This window comes from Pygocentrus nattereri, chromosome 9, assembly GCF_015220715.1.
Source record: "Pygocentrus nattereri isolate fPygNat1 chromosome 9, fPygNat1.pri, whole genome shotgun sequence".
Lineage (NCBI taxonomy): Eukaryota > Metazoa > Chordata > Actinopteri > Characiformes > Serrasalmidae > Pygocentrus > Pygocentrus nattereri.
The window spans coordinates 28,728,650-28,753,991 of NC_051219.1; the positions used below are offsets into that span (position 1 = coordinate 28,728,650).

The following is a 25,342-nucleotide window of genomic DNA, read 5'->3' on the forward strand; positions in this document are numbered from 1 at the left end:
ATAAGATTAACTTTTTTTTTTTAACCACGGCCTGTTAGGGGCTCCGTAGATAAGTCCATTTCTGGAATTATTTTTTATTTACTCGGCTAAGTAGGTTAGATGGTGATGTTAGTATTGAGTTTGGTGGTGTGTGCTTGTTTTGCCGTTGCAAGAAAAAAACAGCATAGGCCAGGATGGCTGGTCTAAAACCAGCACATCCATGTTGAAAAAAAAAACAAAAAAAAAACCTAAAAGAAGAAAGTATCTCCATTTCTTCCACATCATATGAACACAGCAGTTGACGTTTACATTGTCTCAAAATTGCATGATGATGATGAGGCTAATAAAAATGCTCCAAAACTGCTTGAAATCAAATCTCTTGACATGAGCACATATTACAAGTAAAGAACGTTTTTGCTCTCACCTGTAAAACTACTATTTTAGAGGTTCTTCTTGGTTTTCTTACTTTACTTTTACATACTTTACTTTTGACAGAACTCAACAGAAACCCTCCCTTCACTACACCTCACGTTCGATGAGAGAGAGAGAGAGAGACAGAGAGACAGACAGAGAGAGAGAGAGACACAGAGAGAGAGAGAGAGAGAGAGAGACAGAGAGAGAGAGAGAGACAGAGAGAGAGAGAGAGAGAGAGACGAGCAGCAGCAGCAGCAGAAAAAGACGAGACTGAGTGAAGAGCTGAAAAGCTCCAGTGAATAAAAGGACTGAGAAGTGCGCTGCGTTGTTTTTTGTTTGTCTTGTATTTGGTATGTGAATAATGCAATATGGCTGCTGCAACCCCGAATCCTTCCTCCAGCGTGCTCCTTGAGCCCGGAGCGGCGCATGACATGCTGCATGACATGCTACGGTTGTGTTTTGGATGCTGACATGTTCGTGCTGGGTGACTAAACCAGAACCAGACCGGCAATAAACCAGCTTAGACCAGCATGGAATTCGTGATGGTCTGTGCTGTTTTGTCAGCAGGGTGGCGGTTGGCTCTGTGTGAATTGGACAGTATTGAGTAGCCGACAGAAAAGGGTATCTGGTCAAAAAAGCTAATAAAATGCCTTGGGGCTGCGGTAAGGGAGCTACTTCTAATTCTAGCCGAGGCAGTTGATTAACATGTGCCGGCCCTGATACCTAAAGCATTTCCACAGGCTACTAGTTCAGCATAGAGTTAGCTGTGCTTGCCTGTGTCCATAATTGGCCAGTTAACTAGATGGTTAAGTTACTCACTTCCAATGCAAGAATGCAAGGTTCCAGCGCAGGGAGCATGTGCTGGTTCTAGCGCTATGTTCTGCCGGTCTCTCGTCACTCTCAAACACGCTCTGCATGTGTTTACTGTAGAGGCTCAAATGATGATAACAGTAGGCGTCTGATTTAATCCGAGGCTGTTTTTCAGTTCATCCTCATCATCCTCACTGCATGCTGTGCAAAGACACAGATACACTTAACTCACAAGTAGAACTCCACTGCAGGCTGTTCATCATTTCTTAAATTTATTAACAGTCATGGACAAATATAACAAACACAGCATGGCACAGGTTAGTCTCAAGCACATCCAGTACACATTTCTCATCTATATGGCAGACGACTTAATTTGAGTGCTCTGATTAATGCATTTCTGGGAACTGCTTGTTTACATGAAGTGGCTAATCCAGTTAATGCATATTAGCCTTGGCGATGGATGACTGTAACCGCAAGATTTACTGTACAAACACCTCTCATCTGCCTAGTTTGTCACGACTGAGCAAAAGCTTTGTTTCAGATTAGAACAGCAACTGGATTTTGCCCTGGCTTTAAGGTGAGCTGTGCAAAAATATTTAACATACCCCAACACCAAAGATCTTCTAGAGTGTGATTTTAAATTATGTTTTGTGTATTTGTGCATGTTAAATGCAATTTTTGCTTTAAAAAAAAAATCTTTTTTTATACCTACACTGCTTCAAGCTGCTACTTACAGTTTGTTCTACCTTCTAATCTACGTGATACAATTAATGTGGCGCTTTTAAACTTAAGTCAGGATGGGCTGGTCATTTTTGCGTAGAGAACTATAGGTGGCCACACAAATGGTATGTACTAGTAACTAGTCAATTAAACGTATTTGTCCTCTGAGAGTAACGAAAGTGTATAGAAGCAAAGACAACGTGCATGTTTTTCGCCTTGTTTTGTGTGCTAACACTAAAGTCAATAGTCACCCAAATCTTTTCCATTACCACGTCCACAAAACATTGCTCAATCTGCTGTTTGTTTCCTCTGCTTTGTTCGTTTTTATGGTTTACAGTAAGTCACGACCTTAATAAAGACCCAGACGAGCAGGTTGAGAGTCAAATCAACAGTAATTGTACAATTATATAATGAACTCATTGTGCAGAAAGTGTGTTCTCTGTAGAGGATTAGAGTGTTAACTTTTTACATATCAACAAAATATGTAATTTAACGTTATGTCATACATGTGGGGGCTCAAAGATTTACATTCAACTGTACATTTGATTTTTCTCAGAGCCTTTCCTTGAAAGTAATAAAGGTGGGTTGGAGAGATCTTTGGGAAAAACACTAATTGATTGTGTTATTATCTGCTGAGATTTCTGGATATGAAATGGTTGTGCTGGACCTTTAAAATCTGTAAGCTGTGTTGCTGCTGTTCAGCAAAAAGCTATTTTTTTATGTTAAGCACTATTTTAATCTTACCCAGGTCTTTTCATAATGGAGTATTTTTGCTTAGCTATATTTTCCTAAAGAAAGAACGAGCTTTATATGGGAGTTGTTTTTTATTTCTCGCACCGCTGTGAATGTGAATATGTAAGACTACCATATGGTCTTCAGCATGTTCTTCTGTAATCACTGATGTGTTGTAGATAAACGGGTCTGCTTACCTGCTCTTGGTATTCAAGTCCTACTCATGTGTTTCTGTGTCCCAGTCTAAAAAACATGACCATTCCTTAATCCAAGCACATCATAAATTGGCATATTCAACATTATTATGGCATTTTATTTTCCCCGGATGTTCACTTGTAACTTTAGGGTGGTGTAATCTCCTAAAAACGTATTTACTAATTCTCATTTCCATTATCTTATGTATCGTGTTTTTTTAGCCCAGATTTTGTTACTGTGCCTTTAAGATGGATATATGTAAATGAGCTCATTTCTGATTGGCTGTTTTGTATTGTGTCTCATTCAGAAAGCAGTCCAGACTGAAACATTCCTTACAACTTCAACTTGAATAAGTGGCACTGAACTACTGTGCACAAAATTGGTGGATAACATGCAAATACAGTGTATCTTGTGACATCACAAAAACACTGAATTCAAAATAGGCTGTTTTTGAAGCATGGTTTTCATATGTGGACTTGGGAGTGAATGGTAGATTTCCTAACATTAATTACATACCACATACAAACCTTGCATTAAAAAAGAAAAAAAGCGGACCATTTAAATGTTAGACCAGACTTTTTTTCTTGAAGGCCTTTAGTGTCAAAAGGACAAAATGAATGAAGTTCATATATAAGGTCATACATCACAGCACTTTACTGACTGACAATGAATTTGCATTCTGAGCAGTTTCTATACCTGGGATCAAAACTAATACGAGAAGGAGGTCACACACACCTGTATACACCTACACACTTATACCTACAATCACTTTGACATTCGACCACAGGACAGAAACCAAAACCATTTAAGACGGTTTGTTCGCCTGACTTAAAAATGGCTTTTTTATGTTACTTGATCTGTTTTACATGCAAATATATGGCATTGTATTCTTCTCACTCGGATGGCAAAATCAAAAAAACTCACTCATGCATTAAACATGCGACAACGACACGACACAGAAGAAAATAAAAGCAGAAGTAGGATTAAAGGAATAGTTTGGCAAAAGAAATGCAATTTGCACAACTCCTCTTACCGCAAGTGTAATCAGTCAGTCAAGATGTGTGCGGCCTGTAGTTTGTTTCTTTAGTTTTGCACTGGAGCTTTAGGGCTAACGTAGAATGTAAATTCCATTATGAAAAACACTATGGTCTCCTTTCAATAGAACATCTCCATTCAAAATCTGGGCTTGATCCTTGTCTCGGAAACTGACCCGTAGTGACCTTTTAATTGACATTATTGTAAACAACAATCTATATCTACAACTGATATAATTGTTTCTAAATAGTCAAGAGATATATAAAAGCAAAGAATATAAAGAGATGTTAGTAGCGTTCCTGTCTCTTTCATTCATTCAAACTCATTTATATCTGCAGGGTTCCTTAAAATCACCACCTCTTTGTTTCCACAATCATTGTCCATTTCATCAGGTCTACTTTCCATATAGAACCACTTTGTAGTTGTACAGTAACATATTTTCTCTGCAAGCTTTGTTAGCCCACTTTTACCCTATTCTTCAATGGTCAGGACCCCCACAGGACCACCGCAAAGCAGGTTTTATTTGGGTGGTGTGCTTGTTGTGCTGGTACGAGTAGATCAGACATATTATAGCAACGCTGCTGGAGTTTTTAAACATGGTGTCCACTGTCCACTCTATTAGATACTTGTCAAAATCCTGTCACAACTTCAGTGGTTTCTGACTAACGTTGCAGTCTCTACACTTGCCTTGCAGAGTGACAGCAGCTATTCCTACAGATCATAGCACCCTGTTATCTCTGTATATTGTATATTATATATTTAAATATTTTCTAAATAATGCGTCTAGCAGGGAAACCACTTAAGCCAGAATGACAGAGTTTCTTAACTTGGGGGTCGGCACTCCCCTAGGGGTCATGATGTGGTCCACCATAATTTTGACAAGTGCATACAAGCTGGGCTTAATGGCACCACCTACAGGCCACAGAAGACAGGCTAATGTTGACTATGAATTTCTTTTGGGTGGGCTCGTTACTGAGGCTTGATTGATTGCTGAAGCATTTTTTGCAGTGACAGGTTTGTGGTGGTTGGTGGTGAAGTGCTAGCTAAAGAATGCAGGCCTAGTCAGTGAGAAGATTTACTGTTTGATTATTCATCTGTAGTTTCTTTATTGGATGTGTGGAGTGGGGGACTAGAGGCAGGGTAGGTTGGCACAGGTATGGTTGTGAAATATTTTTACCCTCAAAAAAGGTTAAGAACCTCTGACTTAAGTGAATCGATTTGAGATTACTGACTGCATGCAGTTAGCACCATGCTAATTGGTGTGGTAGAACCTTCCATTTTTTTTTAACTGCTTTAGCCTCGTAGCTCCTGTGCAGAACTAAAAAAGCAAACTTTACACACTGAATATGCTTTAGCTGGCCATCTCATTTTGGCTTTAGGATTAAAACTGTGGAAATTTTACTTTCACTAAACTATGCCTTCAAGCTTGGACACTATACGCTGTATGGAAAGGTACAGATATAACTCCGACAGTGTGGGACGACAGGTCAATTTAGTGCTGAGCTGTTCAAGTGCTCTTCTCTCAGTCAGAGAAGAGACTGGTGAAGGACTCTCGCAGGCTTCGGATGGCCTCAGCTCTGACCACATCCTCACCAGCCACGCGGAAGAAGTACTTGTCTCTCAGGCCAAACGTGCTGGACTGGGACTGAGACTTGCTGAGAAAAGAAGAAGAGGAAAAAAACAACTTTAAAGGAGGTGTATTCTTGTAACATTTGAGTAGGTTAGTGTTTCAGTCATGTTTCATTTTTAACTGATAATTTCACAACCTCTATTCATCCTTTAGAATTAACCAGGTTGTTTTTGTTATTATGCCTTTAAGACTGGCTGTATGTCAGTAATCTCTGCTCTGATTGGTTGCCCTGCATTGCGGTTCATTCACAAAGCAATCTGATCTGAAATGTAAGATACAAACTGTTAAACCTCAGAAGTGCCGGTAAAATGTAAACTTCAACCATTCATTTCAGATGTGCGGCTCGATAAATTTGCTTCCCAACAGCCATTAACGGTACAGCATTTAATCATTTTCCCACATGTTCCCCTTCAATAATCCTGCTGTCTGCAGGGACAACACTTCATGTCACTCAAAGCATGGGTGGGGTTAAGTGGTGCAGGCTGAATGGTAAGTCATATGTAAAGATGTTCAAGTTTGCGACATCACAACTATGATTAATTCAAAATGGTCTGTTTTCACAGATTAGATTCCAAATAAGGATTGTACAGACTGGAGAGCGAATAGTTCTGAAGCTTTAACAATGTTCACATAGTAAATCAAACCTTTTTATTTTTAAAAAAGCAATGAAAATACATTTTAAGTGTGGCCTTAGTCATGTTAATGCTTTTTTGACAGTTCCATCCCTCTTTACCTGAAACCTTTGCTCATGGCGTATACACTATAAATGAGTAGATACAGTCAAACTGGGAAACAGCTTACTTAAGTGGTGGGTGGGCCTGCTCCTCCTTCTCCACTGGTGGTTGTGGTTCTTTAGAAGCAGGTTGGCTGGAATCAAAAGCCTGTGGTTGGCTTGATGTTGGAGGAGACTGGAGCTCCACTGGACTCTGGCGCATGGTCAGAGGCTGGCCTGTGGTCGCTGAGGGATCGGGAGGCCTGGCCTGTGCACGGTTTTTTGAATTCCGCCGCTTTGGAGGCAGAGGCTTGGCAGGCTGAATTTGTGACGTCGGCTCTGGTGGGCCACATCTGTCTTCTTTTAAAATGTGAGGAGGTTCTGTGGTGAGAGCAGTTGGGCCTCTGATTTGGGGATTGCTAGCTGCCCCAGTAGAAGGCCGATCATATGAAGATACTGATCCTTGGGGTTCCAAGCGGCCCCCTAAATTTTGTATGAGAAACACTGTGGTATTAATACATGCATTAATACATCTTTTGGGACGTTTCAGTGTGGAATTTCAAAACCCTCTCATTTAGCATTTGATATTCCCTGTCAGGGCATCATTGCTATTGCAGGACACAGTAGACATTCAAAGCCAGAACAATAAGGGGTTAAATCTATAGCAAACACTAATGCAATAAGAGCGATGAAAAAAGTGAATACTTTTTTACAATACTGCAGGACATTGCTATTCATGCAACAGAAGCGGGGCAACGTGGAGGTGGCATGCTTTTCAACTTCAGCACACAGGTTTCCTCACAGAGGGATTAGATATCTCAGTCTGTGTTAATCTATATGTAAATGGCCTCATATGTGTCCCCAGTGCTAGTGCTCAGCTTCCTTATTACAAAGATGTGCATGATGAGGGAGAGCTTCCATCAAAAACACATTCATATGCATTGCTGGTTAATTTTAGGCACCTCTGTGGCCAGAGATCATCATTTTTTCCTTCTGGTGTAAATGGGAAACTCATTCAAACATGAATGTTCGTAAGCAAAAACAAAAGGAAACAAAAAACGTATGTGGGTTTCACAGCATCACAACAAAAATGGTGAGCAGGCATTTGACTCGCCACTTTTCAAACTACTGGGGCGATACCCCACCAATTTGTGAGTTAGTACAGGCCACATATTCCGCGGAAAAAATCTCCAGCATAGCTTATCTTAGCACATAGTGTGAATTTAATTAAATGGCAGCTGCTTATTTCTTATTCCTGCCTTACTAAGATTCAATCTGTGCTGTCCACAGTGAAGCACACTGACACTATTCATGAAAATAGTTATTGGTACAAGTTACTATACAGTTAGAAATAAAGCTACTGTGCGGGTACCTTTCTCCTTCATCAAAGTACAAACAATGTAAATGTAGCCTCAAATGTACAACAGCGAATTTTGTACCTTAAATCATTTTTTTTCCAGGTGAAAAGTACATAATTGTATCATTCCATAACCTAACGTTTTAAAACAAACCAGTAAAATAAAAAGCCAGTGACAGAAGGGGTACCACCCCAGTGACAGTGGGGTGTGAAAGTGTATTATAGTCACAACATATGCTCAATGTAGTGCTGAAAGGTCAACAGTAAGTGACTGATTGAAGATCTGGCCCAGAACACTTCTTATTGGCTAATGTACGGTTGTATTAGATTATGATCTGTCAAATGTTCAACTCTGGATATTTTCCTACCATAAGCAGTTTTACAAAAGAACCCGAAGACATATTTATTTTGACTGGCATTTCATTAGTATTGGCTGCTTCATTTTAGATTTATTGTGTTTTATTTATAATTACTTTGTGTTATTTCATTCTATCTTATTTTTGAAATATTATTTTACTATAGGCTTTCTTACTGTTTTTTTAATTTTCTGTTTTTATTCTTATTTCATATGCTAAAATTTTGCTGTGCAGTGCAAAATTTTAGGCACTTAGAGACATTATTTAAAACCATTGATCTCAGCAGGGAGTGTGTTTTTGCTTGATAAAGTGACATATATCATTAGAATACATACAAATAAGCATAAATTCAATAAAAAAGTAACAAGAATTAATTTTTTCCAAAATGTAGTTGAAATCCTCAGAGCTAGTCTGAGGATAAAGTTTGGTTCCATGTTTCTCCTGGGCAACCCCAGACATCACATGGATTTGTTAAATTCTATCATGAGCGCCCCTATTTTAACATAATCAGCTAATTATTTAGCCAAATGAGTGTTTTTACCATTTTATTATCTTATATTTAAAGCACTTTAAATGGCACTTTATTGATTTTTTTATTTTATTGAAAATGATAAATAAAGAAGTTATTATTATTAATTTATTTTTCCCCAGACAAGACCATGAATCAAAAGAATGCACTTTCATGCAACAGAGAGTCACACAAATGTAAAAAATTATAAGCTGAACTTCCATCCATGTGTTTGCCAATAACAAACGCTTAACAAAATGCAAGAGGGTCGTGAGCAAAATGGAAAACAATCGCTGCTATCAACTCACATTTAGCTGTAAATATACAGTCGGAGAGTAACTGGTTTGGTTAAAACTCACACACATCATTTTTGGTTCATTCTCTGAAAAAGTGCAGCAACAGCCAGCAGTTCTCACTTATAGGTTTTTCAGGTTTGAATGAGTTTCTCACTCTCATCAATCTTTGCCCACAATCACACCCACAACAAACCAGCGATGCGTATCAGTGCATTTTTTGATGGACACCAAATGTCTTGTGAATACAGTCCTAACCCCCTGAATGGCTAGAAGCCTTAGGGTGTAACAAGCTTAGGAATTTAAGGGGGTCACGACGAAATGTGCACAGCAGTAGCCTTTCTAATGGAGTCCTGAGTCAAGTTTATCAGTCATGCAGGATTGAAATAACTGACGTGCCAGCACACAACAGATGTGTATATTGCGATGTAAGCTTTATTGCCTGTGAGAAAGGAAGATGTCACAAATGCACCAACAATGTTTTCAGCATTTGTTCAGATAGCTTACTCTGAGTTTTACTCTGTTGCTCAACAGCTGCTTTATAACCGAATGTCCTTTTACACTGCAGCTCATAAATCTGAATGTGAGATCAGGCAGAGCAGCACTTCAGCTGAATTCAAATGACAGCAGTTCAACTCATTCAGATAGAAACCATTCAGACTCGTTAAAACTCTACAGGTAAATTCTACAGTTATAACTCAGTGTTACTATATTATGCTCTTTTGTACAGCCATGTCTGTAGCTCATATGATGCAGTATGTATAGCTAGATCCAAGTAGTAGCGCACAGCGTTTTGGACATATCGTGATTTGCACAAGTACAGTACATTTACACGTCTATCAAACAACTGTGTTTAGGATACAAATGTACAACACTTTCAAGGGAATCGTGTCATGCTTCTTTTGACAGAAGAGTACTACACATGAGGACAACTGCATTAGTAGAAACCAAGGACACAAATGTTAATATCCTGCTAAAGAGAGCCTCACGGCATCAGAATTCATTAACAGACACACATCAACATCAACATACTTTTTTATACAGCAAGTAGTTTTCCGCCCTACATGCATTGGAATGCTTACCCTCTTGACTAAAAGATCAATATGCGGGGGGTACATAAATTCTAGTCAAGGAATATACACATTTTCAGCACTACAATCATGAATAGTATACCTCTCTGTGTGGCTCTGTGGCAAAAATAGTACACGTACATATTGCACTCAGCATCGACTGGCGTAAATAAGGCAAACAATTCAAAGAATGGCAGTAACACAAAGACATCTTTCAGCAGTGTGAGAAAAATCTGCACCCTTTAAACTGTTGTCACAGTGACAAACTTACACATGGACCAGAATAGGGCAAACGTGAGGAGAAAAATACAGTGCTGTCTCACTTCTACCATTGTCTTGTGCTGATATGGCTTAGAACGTAACATCTAACCATTTATTAAAGGCGCGATCCTTCAAATGTATACCCTTTTCTTTTATTTATATATAATATATACCTTTTGATAGACTTTATTCATGTAGTATTAAGAATTCAACCTTTAGTAACCACTCTAGTGCATTCACAGCCAAACATCCTAGCTGCCTTAAATGAAAGTGATACAAAATAAGTAACCAGAATTAAGGGAGGGGGGATATAAATCCTTTGGTTCATAAATACTTTACTATATATATATTTATATATATATATATATATGTGTGTGTGTGTGTGTGTGTGTGTGTGTGTGTGTGTGTGTGTGTGTGTGTGTGTAGATACACTCACTCACTGACTATTACACTTACTTTATCTACAGCCGTCCATTTACCAGCTCCACTTACCAAATAGGGGCACATTTTAGTTCATCACTAGGACCTCTGCAAGACCACCAGGTGGAAAATCCTTTCCAGCTCAGTCACTGCTGGACAAAGAATATTCCACCACCCAAAATATTCAGTTAACAGCGTCCTATGGCCAGAAAGTGACCATTCATGAGGGGCTACAGGATGACTAACACAAACTGTGCAGCAACAGATGAGCTGTTATCTCTACTTTCACATCTGTAAGGTGGGCCAATAAGGTAGATGTGTCTAATAAAGTGAACACTAAAGGAAAGATGTACCTACGAGTCCAGGCACAGCACAAAATGTGACTTAATGCGATGGCGGTATGCGCCCATAACGTGCCCGAATTTGGCATTTGATAAACTAAGACTGAGGCTTATCAGGCAAACGGCGTAAACAATATGCTTGCAATTAAATGGAGCCATCAACAAGCTTGAGAACAGATATTTTTTTGCCCACAAAAACATTCTACTGGGCGGGGGGTGGGTATGTGAAATGATATTTTGGCTGCATCACAGCTTATTTTGCATTGCGTCTTTTTCACATGTACATCTGATCTCGGGAGTTTAAACAGTTCGTTATTCTGATGGTAAACATTCCTTCGGCTTGTTTCCCACATCTAGCTGCTGTGTCTGCTGTCATCATTAGAGAAAGACTGAAACCCTAATGCAAATTTACTCCTGGAAAATCAATGCACAATAGGCCACTGTGAGGTGCCCAAACTTTAGTAAATTGAGCAGAATATGTTAAATGTAATCAGATGCACTTCCTATATCTCCTATAGACTTTATACATTTTGTGAATTTCCCAGCTGTGGGACTAATAAAGGATTATCTTATCTTATAGACCTTCCTTAAATGCATATACATGATGAGGAGAAGGTCATTTCAGTTTTTATCATGCACATGATCCATAAACTGTGCTTGATCAGAATGTGTCTGATCTGCACCTGAAATTAGCCCAAAAGGTTTACATTGCTGGGTCTGATCCACTTGTACCAGTGCAACAGCCACATGATACCTGTTCTATGGCGGTCCTGGGATTTCTTAACAATTGAAAAACAGGGAAAAAAAGGGCTTACAAAGTGTGCAGAGAAACAGATGGACTACAGTCTGTAATTGTAGAACAACAAAGTACACCTACATAGTAAGTGGAGACGATAAAATGGACAATGAGTGTAGATACAAAGGGTGTACCTAATAACATGACATGTTGGGAAAAATGAAACTTTAATATAAACACCATTAACCTACCCAGTAACTTCCCTAAATAGTCTACACCTACCATGACATGCATCGCCATAATATTCAAAACAACTACTTGACCAGTTAAAAACATCTCTAGCAAAATGATATAAAAATTCAGGGTTCAGGTTATTATTTTCTTGAATCCACTGAAAAAAGAAAGTAATGTATGTGTTCACTATGAAGCTCTAAAAATTCTACATTACTCAAAAGACTAACACTACACTACAACGTTTTCTCACTAGGTTGTAAGCTGACAATATTTATTACACATTCACGACGCCATGAGCACTACTAACGTGTCTGAATCATTAGAATGGTGACCAGAAAAAGCACAACGAGTCTGTCTCACCTTTCTACACAATCACCTGCCTTGGAAGTGTTCATGCAAAAAAAAAAGAAAAAAAAATTAAATTAAAAAAAAGGAAAAGAAAAGGAAAAAAGTGTGTACGTATATCAACACATTTAGATTTATATAATCTCCACAATGGCCATATGCACATATATACTGAACGCACAATGTCAAACTGCTGACCAGAGCACAGTTTGAACACCACTGATAAATACACACTGAAATGGAGACAGAACAGGGATAACTAAGAAAAAGAAGACTGAGAGAGAAAGTACAGTACATGAGGGGTAAAAGCAACACTGAACTTTGTAGGCACACTCTGCTCGTAACACCACGTAAAAACAGCCCTGAAGAAAACAACCGCTTTACAGAGAAACACAAGCAACCATCACAAGCGCACAGCTAAAGTACACGTTGACACTGCATAGGGGAAAAACACAGTCCAGGCTTTTCTCTCTGATTCTCTGAGAGAACAGAGATCGGCCCACCCCTCCCCTCCCCCCGCCCTCATTTCATGTCACTGTCTGAATGTCTGCCTTCAGTGCTCAGCGTGTGGAGAGCGCTGACATTATGGCCTCTCTCTCAAGCCTCAGTTTGCCTGGACCGGTTTTGGGCCTACTGCAACGCCATTACAGTCAAGAATGTACTGCAAACAACCTTGAGGTGGGGGCTTCTTCGGGTCCGTCATGGCTTCCTTCTGAGTGACGCTCTAAAAGAAACATAGATGCTAGTAGCAATAACACAGCGCCCACACATCATTACTGATTTTTACTGATATGGAGAATATTCTGATATTGACACTATTGACACTGATATTGACTGTTCAAAAGCTTTAATATATTATCTTATTAATAATTGATGCTATTGTATTTTATAAGAAATTATACAGTGTAGACTGAAATAATATAAGCTACACACAAGAAGGTGTTTTAAAGCGTTGTAAGTTTTGGGGAAAACATAGAAATTCTGGGCATTTATTTTATTTATTATTAACTTCACTCTCAATGCCAGCTTTCTCAGTCAGTGTGTAATCATCTACAGTTCTGTTGATCATTTCTGGACACATTCATATTTGTTCATTTTGTACAGCTTTCTAGGAATTAGTTTAAACCTATAAAGCACTAGCATAAAAATGATTTTATACACTTTAACACTTTAACGCTTTTACATTAGTGGGAAATGGTGATTCCACAGGCTCACAAAATCCCCAGATTCGAACCCTGTTGAAAATCTGTGGGACCACCTAGAACAATGAGCAAGACGCCAGGGAAGGCATCCACAAAATCTGCACCATTATTTGATGCATGAGTGGCTGAATGTTGATGTCACCTACATCTTACAATATTCTAAATGAAATTAATATCCAAAATGAATCGTATTCAAAACTGGTGATCACATTTTGAGGCAGATAACTTGAAGAAATTACTATAAATAGATAAGTACAGTATACCACTGATATACTGTATACTTTGATAATGATGTATGAAAAAAGGAAATGTCTAGCAATCTAAAATACCCCCTTGTGTGTGGTTTGCAATATTTTGATCTACACTGTACATCTGTTATTAATGAATCACTATTATTATCAAGTGAGTCCTAATACGTAATCAATAACTTTGTTGAAAATATACAATATTCTTAACATGATAAATTATTCACCTCAGCATGAAGTGACAAGTTTTGAATGGAAGTGTATCAGTGCATGTACCTGTGATGGCTGAATTGTAGTTGGTCTTTTAGGGTTCTGTGCTACAGCCTGGTTCATGTTGGCTATAACCATATCAGCAATAAGCTGCCTGTCCTCTGCCTGGTGATCTCCCACCAGGGGCATTGAAGAGCCCACCACCTGATCAAAGACAAACAGCACAATTCAGCACAAACCAGTAGTTAATGATAAAATACACACTAATGTGGGTCACCTGCTGTATTAAACTTACATCAGTAATGTAGTCCTTCCCGTCTTTGCCATGAATGGCCTTGACTGCACAAATATCAAGGCCTCCAAACAGCTCACTGCAGGTATCCACCCAAAGCTTATACCTACAAAAGAAAGGTTTGTCAGTAGTTTTATAGACTTTAGACATATTTTAAAAATCTGTTCAGCAAATTAACAGTGTTACTGTTTTTCACAACAATCATGCCAATTAAAATCAGCCTCTTAAATGTGAAATGATTCTTGTCTGTGCTCTGATGTTTTTCACTCTGCTCATTGTAACCCTGTATATAATCTTTAGTGAACAGAAAAGAAATTAGCGGGATAGAAATTCAAGGCCTTCATAATGAAAGTAACTATTTTGGGTTCCTCAGCCAATCCCAGTAGGAGGTGTCATACAAAATCCTTTCATAGAGAGTTCATAAACGGCTGTAAAGAATATTGTAAAGAATATTGGGTAACACTTTATTTGAACACTACTTATATAGGGACCTCATCACATATGTATAAGCATTGCGTAGCATTCTTGTAAAGCAACACTTGAGTATATATGCCATGAATCGCATATGTATATATTTTGTGGAAAACAAAAAAAATGATCATTTAAGTTCAAGAACATCAAAAATTAACATTTATGGTGCACTTAATTAGAACTCTGGCTTATAAACTGTGTTACTTGAGAATGATGCTTCATACCAGTGTTATAAATAATATATAACCATCAGTTTAGTTTAAGGCCTCTAATGTCAATGCAGTGCTGTTTACTTTAGAAAACATCTTATGTCATCTTGAGATTACTGGCATGAACTATTTCCTTTATAAACATGTTATTCACTGTGTTATGAAGCTCCTGTGTAGGTAGCCTTCAAATAAAGTGTTACCAGAAAATTGGAAAGTAGCCATAATAGATTTTACTCATGAAAATGTAGAATTATTTACTTCTAAATTTAATCAAATTTCTTTGTTACCTATCTGTCATTGCCACTTGTTCCAGCATGGCAGTGCCTGTATTGGACTTCCAGTTGCCTGAAATGGAAGTTCTCCTAAGAGATGGAGACAGTACACATGTTATAATAATCTCATTATCAGTATTTATTCACTATCTCTAGGCAGTAGCAGTGCCACTTACATGTAAGCTTTGTAATCATTGCCGATTTTCTGAATCCTGATGTCATACTTGGAATCGATGAAAGGCTCAGATGTTGTGTAGGTCTGTGTGAGAGCGACCACACTCGCTATGTCCTGGAACTTTGTGTGATTGTCGACTTTCACCTTAGAAAATGCATTAAAAAGAACAGTTTACTCATTGTAATGGAAAAAAATGACCAATAACTGCTGGAAAATGAAATTATTTATTATAGTTTCAGTTAGAAACAGCTATTACATGATCGGGCTGCTTATTAGATACATTTAGTTACATTTTGAGCCTAAGTAAATATAAAATTGATTACATTATTAGTTATTTAATACATTATTGGTTTAATCATCCCCTTATTGTTCATGTGCATTTATCCGTTTCATAGGAACTGTGTTTGACTTCGAGCTTACCTTCCCCACACCAGAGTAAGCATGTCCAATTTTCACCACAACAGGGAACGTTGGCATGGTTACCTGGACAATGCAGAAAGAAGCAGAGATATTTATAGTTTCTGCTAATTGTTCTGCCCTTTGTTCAACTGCAGTTATGTTCAGTGTTGCATTTTACCTTGACACTCATATGTCAGAAAGCGAGTGATATGTCTTAAAAGTAAAGGGCACTTTGGATTGATGCCATAGTAAAACCACTGTTGGTTTCCAAAAGAACCTTTCAGTGGATGGTTCCTTAAGAAGCATGTTTGGAAACAATTAAAGGGTTGCTTCTTTGAAACCATAAAGCCGAGTCAAAAATGTAGGATACTTTATTTTCAAAAAAACTGCTTAAGGCAAGGCAAGTTTATTTATACATCATCTTTCATACACTGCGATCATTCAAAGTGCTTCACAAATGATGAAATACAAAGATAATTTAAACTAAAGGAGACTTCAAATTAGAAACATGATTAAAACATGTTTTAAACAATAGATTTTAAGCATTAATTTCTTACCATCTCTTTGTGGTTTGGATAGAACGTTTGCTCAATCAGTGGGAATTTCTCTTGTCCAAGTCTCCTGTGTGTGCTGATCAGCTGAGCAAACTTAAAAGAACAAATGAAGCAGAAAATAAGGCTATAGCTTTCACTAGGCATTTGTCCATGTCTTTATTACATTATTACCAGTCTTTTACAGTACAAGCCATAGAGTGGCTTTTCTAAATATATGATATGATAAATATGCCAGTTATAAAGAAAGTGGTGTGAGGTGCTAGGATAGGAGGATGTAGTATGTTGTATGAAGGCATGGAACTGTATAGAATATAAGCATGTACATTACACATATGTCCAAATGTAGATCTGTCAGTACAGAGAACACAGTTCCACTGCTTCACATCCCAATGCTGAGGGGCTTTACACCCCTCATGGTGATGTTTGGCATTGGGTATGGTGACCTTAGGCTTATGTGTGGCTTCTACAGTGTTTTTCTGTGAAGATTATACTGTATAAGCTGTGTGTGAGCAATTAAATGTCTGTGTCAGCAATGGATGCACTTGAAATTCAGTAATATAAATGGTGTCTGGATACTTTTGAACATATAATTTGTGTATAAGCGCCACTTTTGCATTATTTTGAGTACTATATGTGTTTATTTACTTTGTTCATATTGTCAGCATGTTTATTAAAAAAAAACTCACCGCCCATGGTTTGTCACACAGGTTGTAGATAGACTCCAGTGAGTTGATGCTGGGGATGCCTGCGTACTGTAACCCGATGATCAGGTTGCGGAAATCTGCATTCTCAGTCATGCTGAAGGCGTGTTGTCGGATGAGAACAAAATCAGGCTTGAATGACCTGTGAAGACAGTCAGACGCTGTATTTAGAGCTTCACAAGCATTCGATTCTAAAACAAGTCTAACTGTGGTTTCATTAAATGACTTGCTGTGATCAGATACGTTCTGTTTGAACACATTGTCTGCCTCAGTGATAATGGCTGGGTATTTCTGAGTACAGCAAGAATATGATTCTAGGGGCTATTTCATGTCACACAGTAACATTTCTGTTCCATTAAGCCAGTGATAAGGGCTGCAATTTGGTGCTGTAAATATTTTATGATGAATAGACAACGAGAAGTTTTTGCTCCTATAAAGTTCAGTTTTTACTGACTGACGTAAAAATTTCAAACAAATGTTGCAAAACTTGTTGTTAAAAGTTGTTAAACTTGCCTGTATTTCAAGCCACACTAATAAAGCCATCAACCTTCTGTTTTCTTGGACTTCTCCCATTCAGCCAAGGATTCTAATCAGCCAGGACATCTACCACTTCCACGTTATGGAGTTAGCAAATGCAACTGCCAGAACCATCAGCTGCCATGCACAATGGGATCTTTTTAGGGATATGCTTGGTTTAGTCTCTGAGGCTTTCAGCCATTAGATCCAACACAATTACAACATAGCAGACAGGCAGCTTAAATGGGACGACAGCAGACTCTAATGCAGGGGCTGAGTGACTGGACAGACTCAGCTTGGCATCTAGCCTAACCCATACTCAGATGTTGCATACAAATCACGCAATAGGGAGCGCCAAGGTCAGACAAGCACCAGATAAATGCACTCACTACTAATTTTCCAAAAACATCTACCTTGTACGTCCACTCATTGGCCACTTTATGAGCTCCAACTACCATATAGGTGTACAGTTACAGACTACAGCTCATCTGTTGCTGCACAGTTGAGTGCAGTGTCACTGTTGGTTAAGAGTGGACCACCATCTAAAAATATCCAGTGAAGAACAGCTCTCTCAGAACTGACCACTGATGAAGTGGATGGCTAACACAAATCATGCATCATCAACAGATTAGCTACAGTCTCTAACTGTACGCCAGCAAGGTGGAGCTACAAGAGAGGGGTTTCTGATAAAGTGACCAGTGAGTGAGTGTACATGCAATCGTGTATATCAATATGCTTACCTCACAACCTTGGTTCCATTCCTAAGGACTTGCATAGCCACATTACAGGTCCCATTAGCATGGGACACCACATTCAGGTCACGAAACTCTGCCTAGAACATACAAAACAAATAGATCAATAAATCCATACAGTGCAGTTACCAAAATGTAATAATGGCATATGGCCATAGTGTGGTTTGCTTGCACAAATGGTGTTCTAAAAACCTACCTGTTCCACTTTTATATCATAATCTCCCTGTAGCTTCTTCCCCCTGAAAATTTTGACCCTAAGAAACACAGAAACAATGTACAAGTATTTATGATTGTAATGTAGCACAAATTTAAGGTAACAGTCCAGTCAAAAAAAATGATGTTTTTAGCAATACATGAAGCGTCATTGCTGGCTACAAGCTTTCTAGCGCTGTTAGCCATTTTTGCACACCGGCTAAATTGTTTCTTTAAATTTTGCATGTCACAGGCAAATATTTGTCACCTCTATAAATAAAACCTGTCATTTATTTAATTTCTGGTCAAAATGGACCTTAGGTACGTTGAACCTATGTTAAAAAAAAGAAATGCAGAATCCCCAGTAACTAAATATAATGTTACATTTTTCAATATTTAGTGTGCCAAATCTTTCCCTTTATCAAAGCTTCCATTCTTTTCAGGAGACTTACTCTCAGTTTTTTGGAAAAAAAAAAAAACAAACTGCAGGGATATTTCTCCCTGCTTCCAAAGTTCCATCTTAGAAGTTGGTTGCATTTCCTTTTTCTCACAATCCATGTAATCCCAATTACAAATTTCGATTCATCAATCTATTAAACCTTCTATCACACATGCCCGGTTTTGTCGTTTTAGTGCAAATGTTTCTCTTTTTTGTCTGTTTCCTTTTCTCAGTGAGGGCTTCTTGACAGCTACACATCCTTTTCGACCCATAGCGCTGAGCCATAGCTCACAGTGGAAGGATCGACAGAAACACCTGTGGATTTCATAAATTTCAAGCAGCTTGATTCTCTCCTCTCTCTCAAAGATGAAAGCTTTAAGGGGAGTCCAAATTGACAGGACATGAAATTAGTGAAGTGTGGTCTCTGACCTTTGCAAAGTACTATGTGTCCAGATATTGCAGGCAATCAGGATATCAGAGTAAAAACAACCACAGCATTTGCAGCATTTAGTGGAAAACCAGGTATTTATTTAAAAGAGACTTGTATATTGAGCTGCACTCCAGGACAAACGAAGTGCCACTATATCTTCTCAAATTCAACAGACTGGTTGCCAATTCTGTTACATCAGCTAACAGATGCATGTGTTGGCTAGCACTAGCATTATACTTAATAGGGGGAGAGGGAAGACCATCCTACCCACCCAGAAAAATGACAAGTATGCTCTCTTAGACTCCAGGTTACGGATGGCTGTAGCATCACTGGGGATCAAACTTACACTCGTGCAATAACAAGTCCAACACTTACTACTTCTCAAGATTTCTAAAGTTGTTTATTCTCTGATAATCTGTAAAACTTTGCTGGTTATATTCAGGTTTGTATCTTGAAATTAGAGCAACAGAATCCAACCAGACGACAGGTGGCACAAGTTTGTTTGTTTACGCTGGTGCGTCTGCCATTTATCAGATAACTTCAGATGATGGCAGACTGGCAGGAAGGAAAGAGTGAATTATTCATATTAGCTCTCCCTCCCAGCTCTCACTATGGAGCTGAGCAGGCGGATGATGGTGACTCACCGCGGCAAGATCAAAGCGGGAGAAAATAAATGTATGCAAGGCTGAACGCTCCGCCTATTCATTTTCTCCAAATGATCAGTACGGAAAAAGAAACAAAACATCGTGACTGTGCTTGAATTCACTTAGGTTGTTGGTGGTCCAGAAGACTTTCAAAGCAAAACAAATTAAAAGATTCAAATTAAAGGTGTTCATTGCAGATTTGGTCTCTAAAACCTTGAATGTTTTATATGTGCATTTGAGCTATTTCTATACCTGCTGTGCTCCTATAGAGATGTGTTTTTTTACCATAGATATTCGAGCTAATTTGTTCAAGTGTGCACGACACAGCATGTCTCCCTGCCTCATGCTGTTCATAAGACAATGATAAATGCCATTAGCTGGAGGAAGGGGAGGCCTGTGTTCATAGCAAACATGCACATTATATGGGTCTACAGTGCCTTGCGCCTAGCTGTTAATTGCTGATTAGCCATGCATTATTTTTAACTTCAAATATAACACATCAAATGATGATAATGATAAGCACTGAATTGGCGCATTAATAATTATATTTAATCGTTCAGTATCTATCTATCTATCTATCTATCTATCTATCTATCTATCTATCTATCTATCTATCTATCTATCTATCTATCTATTGTACTGTGCAAAAATCAGAGACCCTTCACTGAGTCAGAATAGCTATAAAGTAGAAGTAAGCTTATTTTTCAGGAGATATTTCTGAGGAGATTAAATGTAAGACAATATACTTAAGGAATGAGAAAGTCAACAGGACTCAATAGGAGTCTCATTTTCTCTGTAATTTTTTAATTGCCAAACATGATCGGCAATCGGCCAATTTATTATTTTGACTTTGGCTGATCTGTGTTGCAATTTAAGATGAAGCATGAAGCAAGTAAGTGCATTCGCACTGTATTTGAATGATGCAGCTACAGCAACACCAGCATAATCGTGTATGACTCATTGTAAATGAGAAAAAAGATTTTTCATTTAAGAATTTAAAATGTCAGTTTGGTCATTTAAAGGGCAAAAAATCTTATTTATAATGCAACTTCAGTTAACAGAAAGCACTGGAAATGTTCCAGTGAATTTCATGTGTTTGTTCAGCCCACACAGTGTGAGCTTGGGGTTAAAAAAAGACTATTACTTGGTTCAGTCTGTAATACTTAAATGCTCAGAGATTTATCACGGACCCTGTAGAGATCATTCCTATTTAAAAATGGATGAACAAAATGTGGAAATATTTTATCTGTTTGCACCACATATCACTGGATTATCAGCTTCAGTTAGGAACAGCCACGAAAAGCAAAAATGGAAGGGGACACAGTGGCACTCTGAATTGAGTGAGAAAATGAACACAGCGTGCTTGTGCCATGCAGCCTAAGTGTCTAAATTCCAAAAAGGCCACGTTTACTGAATGCAAAGCAACTTCAGCTCTGACATTGCCACAGAATAGTGTCAATGTTTGTGATTGCCAACACATGATGAAGATGATAGACGATGTGAAATGGGTCTAGTCAATATGATGGCTGTTTATTCTCCCCAATATACAGTACTGTGAACAATTCTCTTCCTATGCTCTCTATAGTTTCTCTCTGTATCTTTCCTTAAGAGAGGGCCTGTTAAAGGCAGTGCACTCCCAGTAATTTTAGGGCAGTGCTTTTCCTCAGCTGCACTGATTAGCACTTAAGGGATGGCCTGCCACTCAGATCTATATCCAATTACCATGCAAGAAGCTCAAACAGAACAGATATTTAATACTGTACCAGTCCCACTGGTCATAATTAAAGAAATAAAAATAAATCACAATCATTATATATAACACTTATGCATTTATCTGTATAGTACATCGATTAACAACAAGCTATTAACTTTTCAATTACACACACACACACACACACACACACACACACACACACACACACACACACACACACACATATATATATATATACAAAAAACCCCATTTTCAAAAAAATTGTGATGCTGTGTAGAATGTAAATAAAAACAAAATACAATGATGTGCAAATATGTAAACCATATTTTTAAAGTAAAATACAAGGACAACAAATCAAATGTTGAAACTGAAAAATGTTATTGTTTTTTGAAAAATATATGCCCATTTGGAATTTGATGCCAACAACACGTTCCAAATAAGTTGGGACGGGGGCATGTTTACCACTGTGTTTCATCACCTCTTCTTTTAACAACACTCTGTCCATTCTTGTTTGATAAAGGATTTTAGCTGCTAAACAGTTCAAGGTCTCCTTTGTTGTATTTTTCATTTCATAATGTGCCAAATGTTAACAGTGGTGATAGGTCTGGACTGCAGGCAGGTCAGTTTAGCAGCTGGACTCTGTAAAGTGTAATGCTGTTGTAATACATGCAGAATGTGGTTTGACATTATGTTGCTGAAAAGATGTTGTCTGAATGGCAGCATATGTTGCCAAAACATGTATATACTGTTCAGCATTAATGATGCCTTCACAGATGTGTACATCAATGCAATATGCTCTAATTCACCCCTATACCATCATGAATACTGGCTTTTTAACTATGCACTGATAACATGCTGAGTGAGCTTTAGCCCAGAGAAGAGCCATGATTTCCAAAGAAATTTCAAATTTTGATTTGTCGGACCAAAGGACACTTTTCCACTTCCCTTCAGTCCATTTTTAATAAGCTTAGGCCCAGAGAAGGTGGCAGCATTACTGGATGCTGCTTATTTATGGTTTCTTCTTTGTGTTTTAGAGTTTTAACTTGCATTTATGGATGAAGCGACAAACAGTTTTAGCAGAAACCAAATATATCACATTTTTCAGTATTTTGTCTTTCCAGAAGACTTACTTTGAGTTTTCAATGAAATCTTTAGGGATATTTTTCACTCCTCCAAAGTTCAGTCTTAGAAGTTGGTAGCATTTTCTGAGCTCTGGACTCAGAAAGAGGTGGTCAGTCCATTGTTCTGAGCACACCAGCAGGTTCTTTGTTTGATGTGTCTCTCTCCTTTTCTCAGTGAAGCTTCTTGACAGCTACACATCCTTTCAGACGCATAGCACTCACTTGTCTTCTCACAGTAGAAGGATGAATAGAAACACCTGTGGATGTTTTCAGATCTGAAGCAGCTTGATTTTTTACCTCTCTCTCAAAGCTTTAAGTGCTGTTTATCTGACAGGGACACTTTTGGTAGTCTACCAGGTTACGGGTCCTATTTTTTCTGTATTTTCACTTATTTTGCTTTGACTTTCACCTTCTTTATGCAAGTGGATCTACATCTTATCTTTCAGAAATATCTCCTGAAAAATTAATAACATGTAATTAATTGCTGTTTTGACTGAATATTAAATAAATGAAGGGTGTCTGACTTTTGCACAGTACTATATAGACCACAGAGTTTTTTGTTTTTTTTTACAGAGCATGAAGCATATTCTCTACATAAAATATGCAAAAATATAAAGCCCGCAGGCCTGCTTAGTCTGCTTAAGCTGTTACCTTTCTTTCACGGTAGGTTCACGTTCAGAATGTAAATTTGGTAGTATTCAATTTGATGAGTCACTGTGCTGAGTTCATTAAGAGGCTTCTGTGTTCATGCCAAACTGCCTACGTGCTGATATTGTGCAGAACCCACGTCAAGATGAAATACAAATGCACATGAATTACAGCGCTGCATTGTGCATAGTGGTTTGAACTTGTCATGCTGTACAGATGCCAAGGACTGGGAAAGGAAAATATATGTTTTCCTTAGAAAGATACATGTAACAGTGTTCTTAGATATGCAAAAGTTTGGGCACCCCTGGTTGAATGACATGTTTTGTTGATTCTCAAAGTGAAAACGATTTAATACATTTTCTACAGAGAACACACTTCTGCATATTTTAATGCATCAAACATAAATTGTGGCCTGTGTAAAAATTATGTCACATTTTATATTTTGTTTTTTTTCCCATGATAAACTAGAATAAACTGTTTTTGATTAATAACAATATACAGAAATGAATCTTGGCAAGTAAAAAACATTAAATGTAGGCAATTTATCTAATGTTATCTGACATTATATGCAATAAAATACTATTAGCATATTATACTAATTATTATAACAATTATGTATTATAGTATTATATTTCTCAAAACTTGTGGTCTCCAACCCTGGTCCTGGAGATCTACCTCCTTGCAAATCCGGGTTCCAACCACAATTTCCCAGACTTGCTCCAGCTAATGAACCTCTTCCCAAGTCCCTGATTGGCTTTCTTAGATGTATTAGAGTTAAGTAAGTGGCGGGGCAGCTTACTGGATACAGTTTCAAACAAAACTCTGCAGGAAGGTACCTCTCCAGGACCATAGTTGGAGACCACTGCTCTAAAAGCTACATTATAAAATGATTATGAATATGCCGCCTGAAGCCTTATATGACGGTACTGATGCAACATTTTGGCCCAAAACATAATTTTTGTAATCCATTCATGGCAGAGAGGTACATGTAGGGGTTTGAAAGACAAATAATTCCCAAAGAAAATTAAATTTTTCAGATTTATCACTATTTTTTCCTTTATCAGCATGTGTAGACATGTGTCAGCTCACTGATCATTTTGAATAGTAATTAAACACATTTGCGCTACATTGTGTTGTAGACATTGTGATGCCTCGTTCCTATCAGCACCACTGCACAGAGAGCTGAGCCTGTACATTTCTCTACAAAGAAACCATTTCATACTGTATCAACCACACTAAATGACTTTTCTCACATCTCAGGGACTGACTTATGCAGAAATTCTGAAAAATCTTGATATAACTGAACAATCAAGAAAATTGCAATGGCTCTATTAGGCTTTAATAGAAAGAAAAATACTTAGAGCAAATGAGATATAAGTACTTTTGGATTGGGTCATAAAATGGGGTGTCAAATTGCAGTCCTGGGGGCAGAACTTCTTAATGATTTTTCCTGCTTAAAGAGATCTTCTAAACCTAGTATGCTAAACCTAACATGCTGAGTTGCTGAGGTCTGCTGAGGTGAGTCTGAGGAAAAGAATCTCCAAACTATGCTGCAGAGAGGCCCTCAAGGAACAGAGGTGGGCTCCACTGAGGGAACGTCTTGCACTGAATATTTCTGCTTATCATTCTACTACCTAGAGTGTCATGCTGAAGGTTACCTTCAAGTTATTTAAAAATCAGTCCACACAGATAATGACCAATTTTAAAAAAGTGAGGTGAACAAGATTGTATCTTCCTCTGCATGAGCTCATTCTTATCAACAAGTAATTCCCTGTGAAGTACTGAGAGATTGTGTACCTCATATCTTAGTAAGCTTAGAAGCACAGTATTCATTACCAAGCATTACAGAGAGTGACTGTACCTGAAAACTCATGGTACTGAAGACACTATATCACTTAAAATGAGAAATATAACCCAAAGTCTTATAATATTTCTGCCAGGACTGCACAACATGGACAAAATACTAGCACTGTGATTATGTGATTCATCAGATTGATCAGGATGCTTA

General features: G+C 38.0%; 1 protein-coding gene across 1 annotated transcript in view; it reads right to left on the reverse strand.

Annotated features, from left to right (window-relative positions):
* Positions 1-1,461: 1,461 nt before the first annotated feature.
* syn2a (synapsin IIa) overlaps positions 1,462-25,342 on the reverse strand; it is a 32,963-nt gene continuing 9,082 nt past the window's right edge. Inside the window, exons 2-13 of the mRNA XM_017698275.2 lie at positions 18,343-18,400; positions 18,135-18,226; positions 16,864-17,020; positions 16,181-16,270; positions 15,645-15,707; positions 15,226-15,368; positions 15,065-15,139; positions 14,101-14,203; positions 13,872-14,009; positions 12,821-12,872; positions 6,317-6,710; positions 1,462-5,540 (exon numbers count right to left, since the gene is read on the reverse strand). Coding sequence (XP_017553764.2) covers positions 5,408-5,540; positions 6,317-6,710; positions 12,821-12,872; positions 13,872-14,009; positions 14,101-14,203; positions 15,065-15,139; positions 15,226-15,368; positions 15,645-15,707; positions 16,181-16,270; positions 16,864-17,020; positions 18,135-18,226; positions 18,343-18,400 — 1,498 coding nt within the window. The 3' untranslated portion in view covers positions 1,462-5,407. The remainder of the gene's footprint in view (positions 5,541-6,316; positions 6,711-12,820; positions 12,873-13,871; positions 14,010-14,100; positions 14,204-15,064; positions 15,140-15,225; positions 15,369-15,644; positions 15,708-16,180; positions 16,271-16,863; positions 17,021-18,134; positions 18,227-18,342; positions 18,401-25,342) is intronic.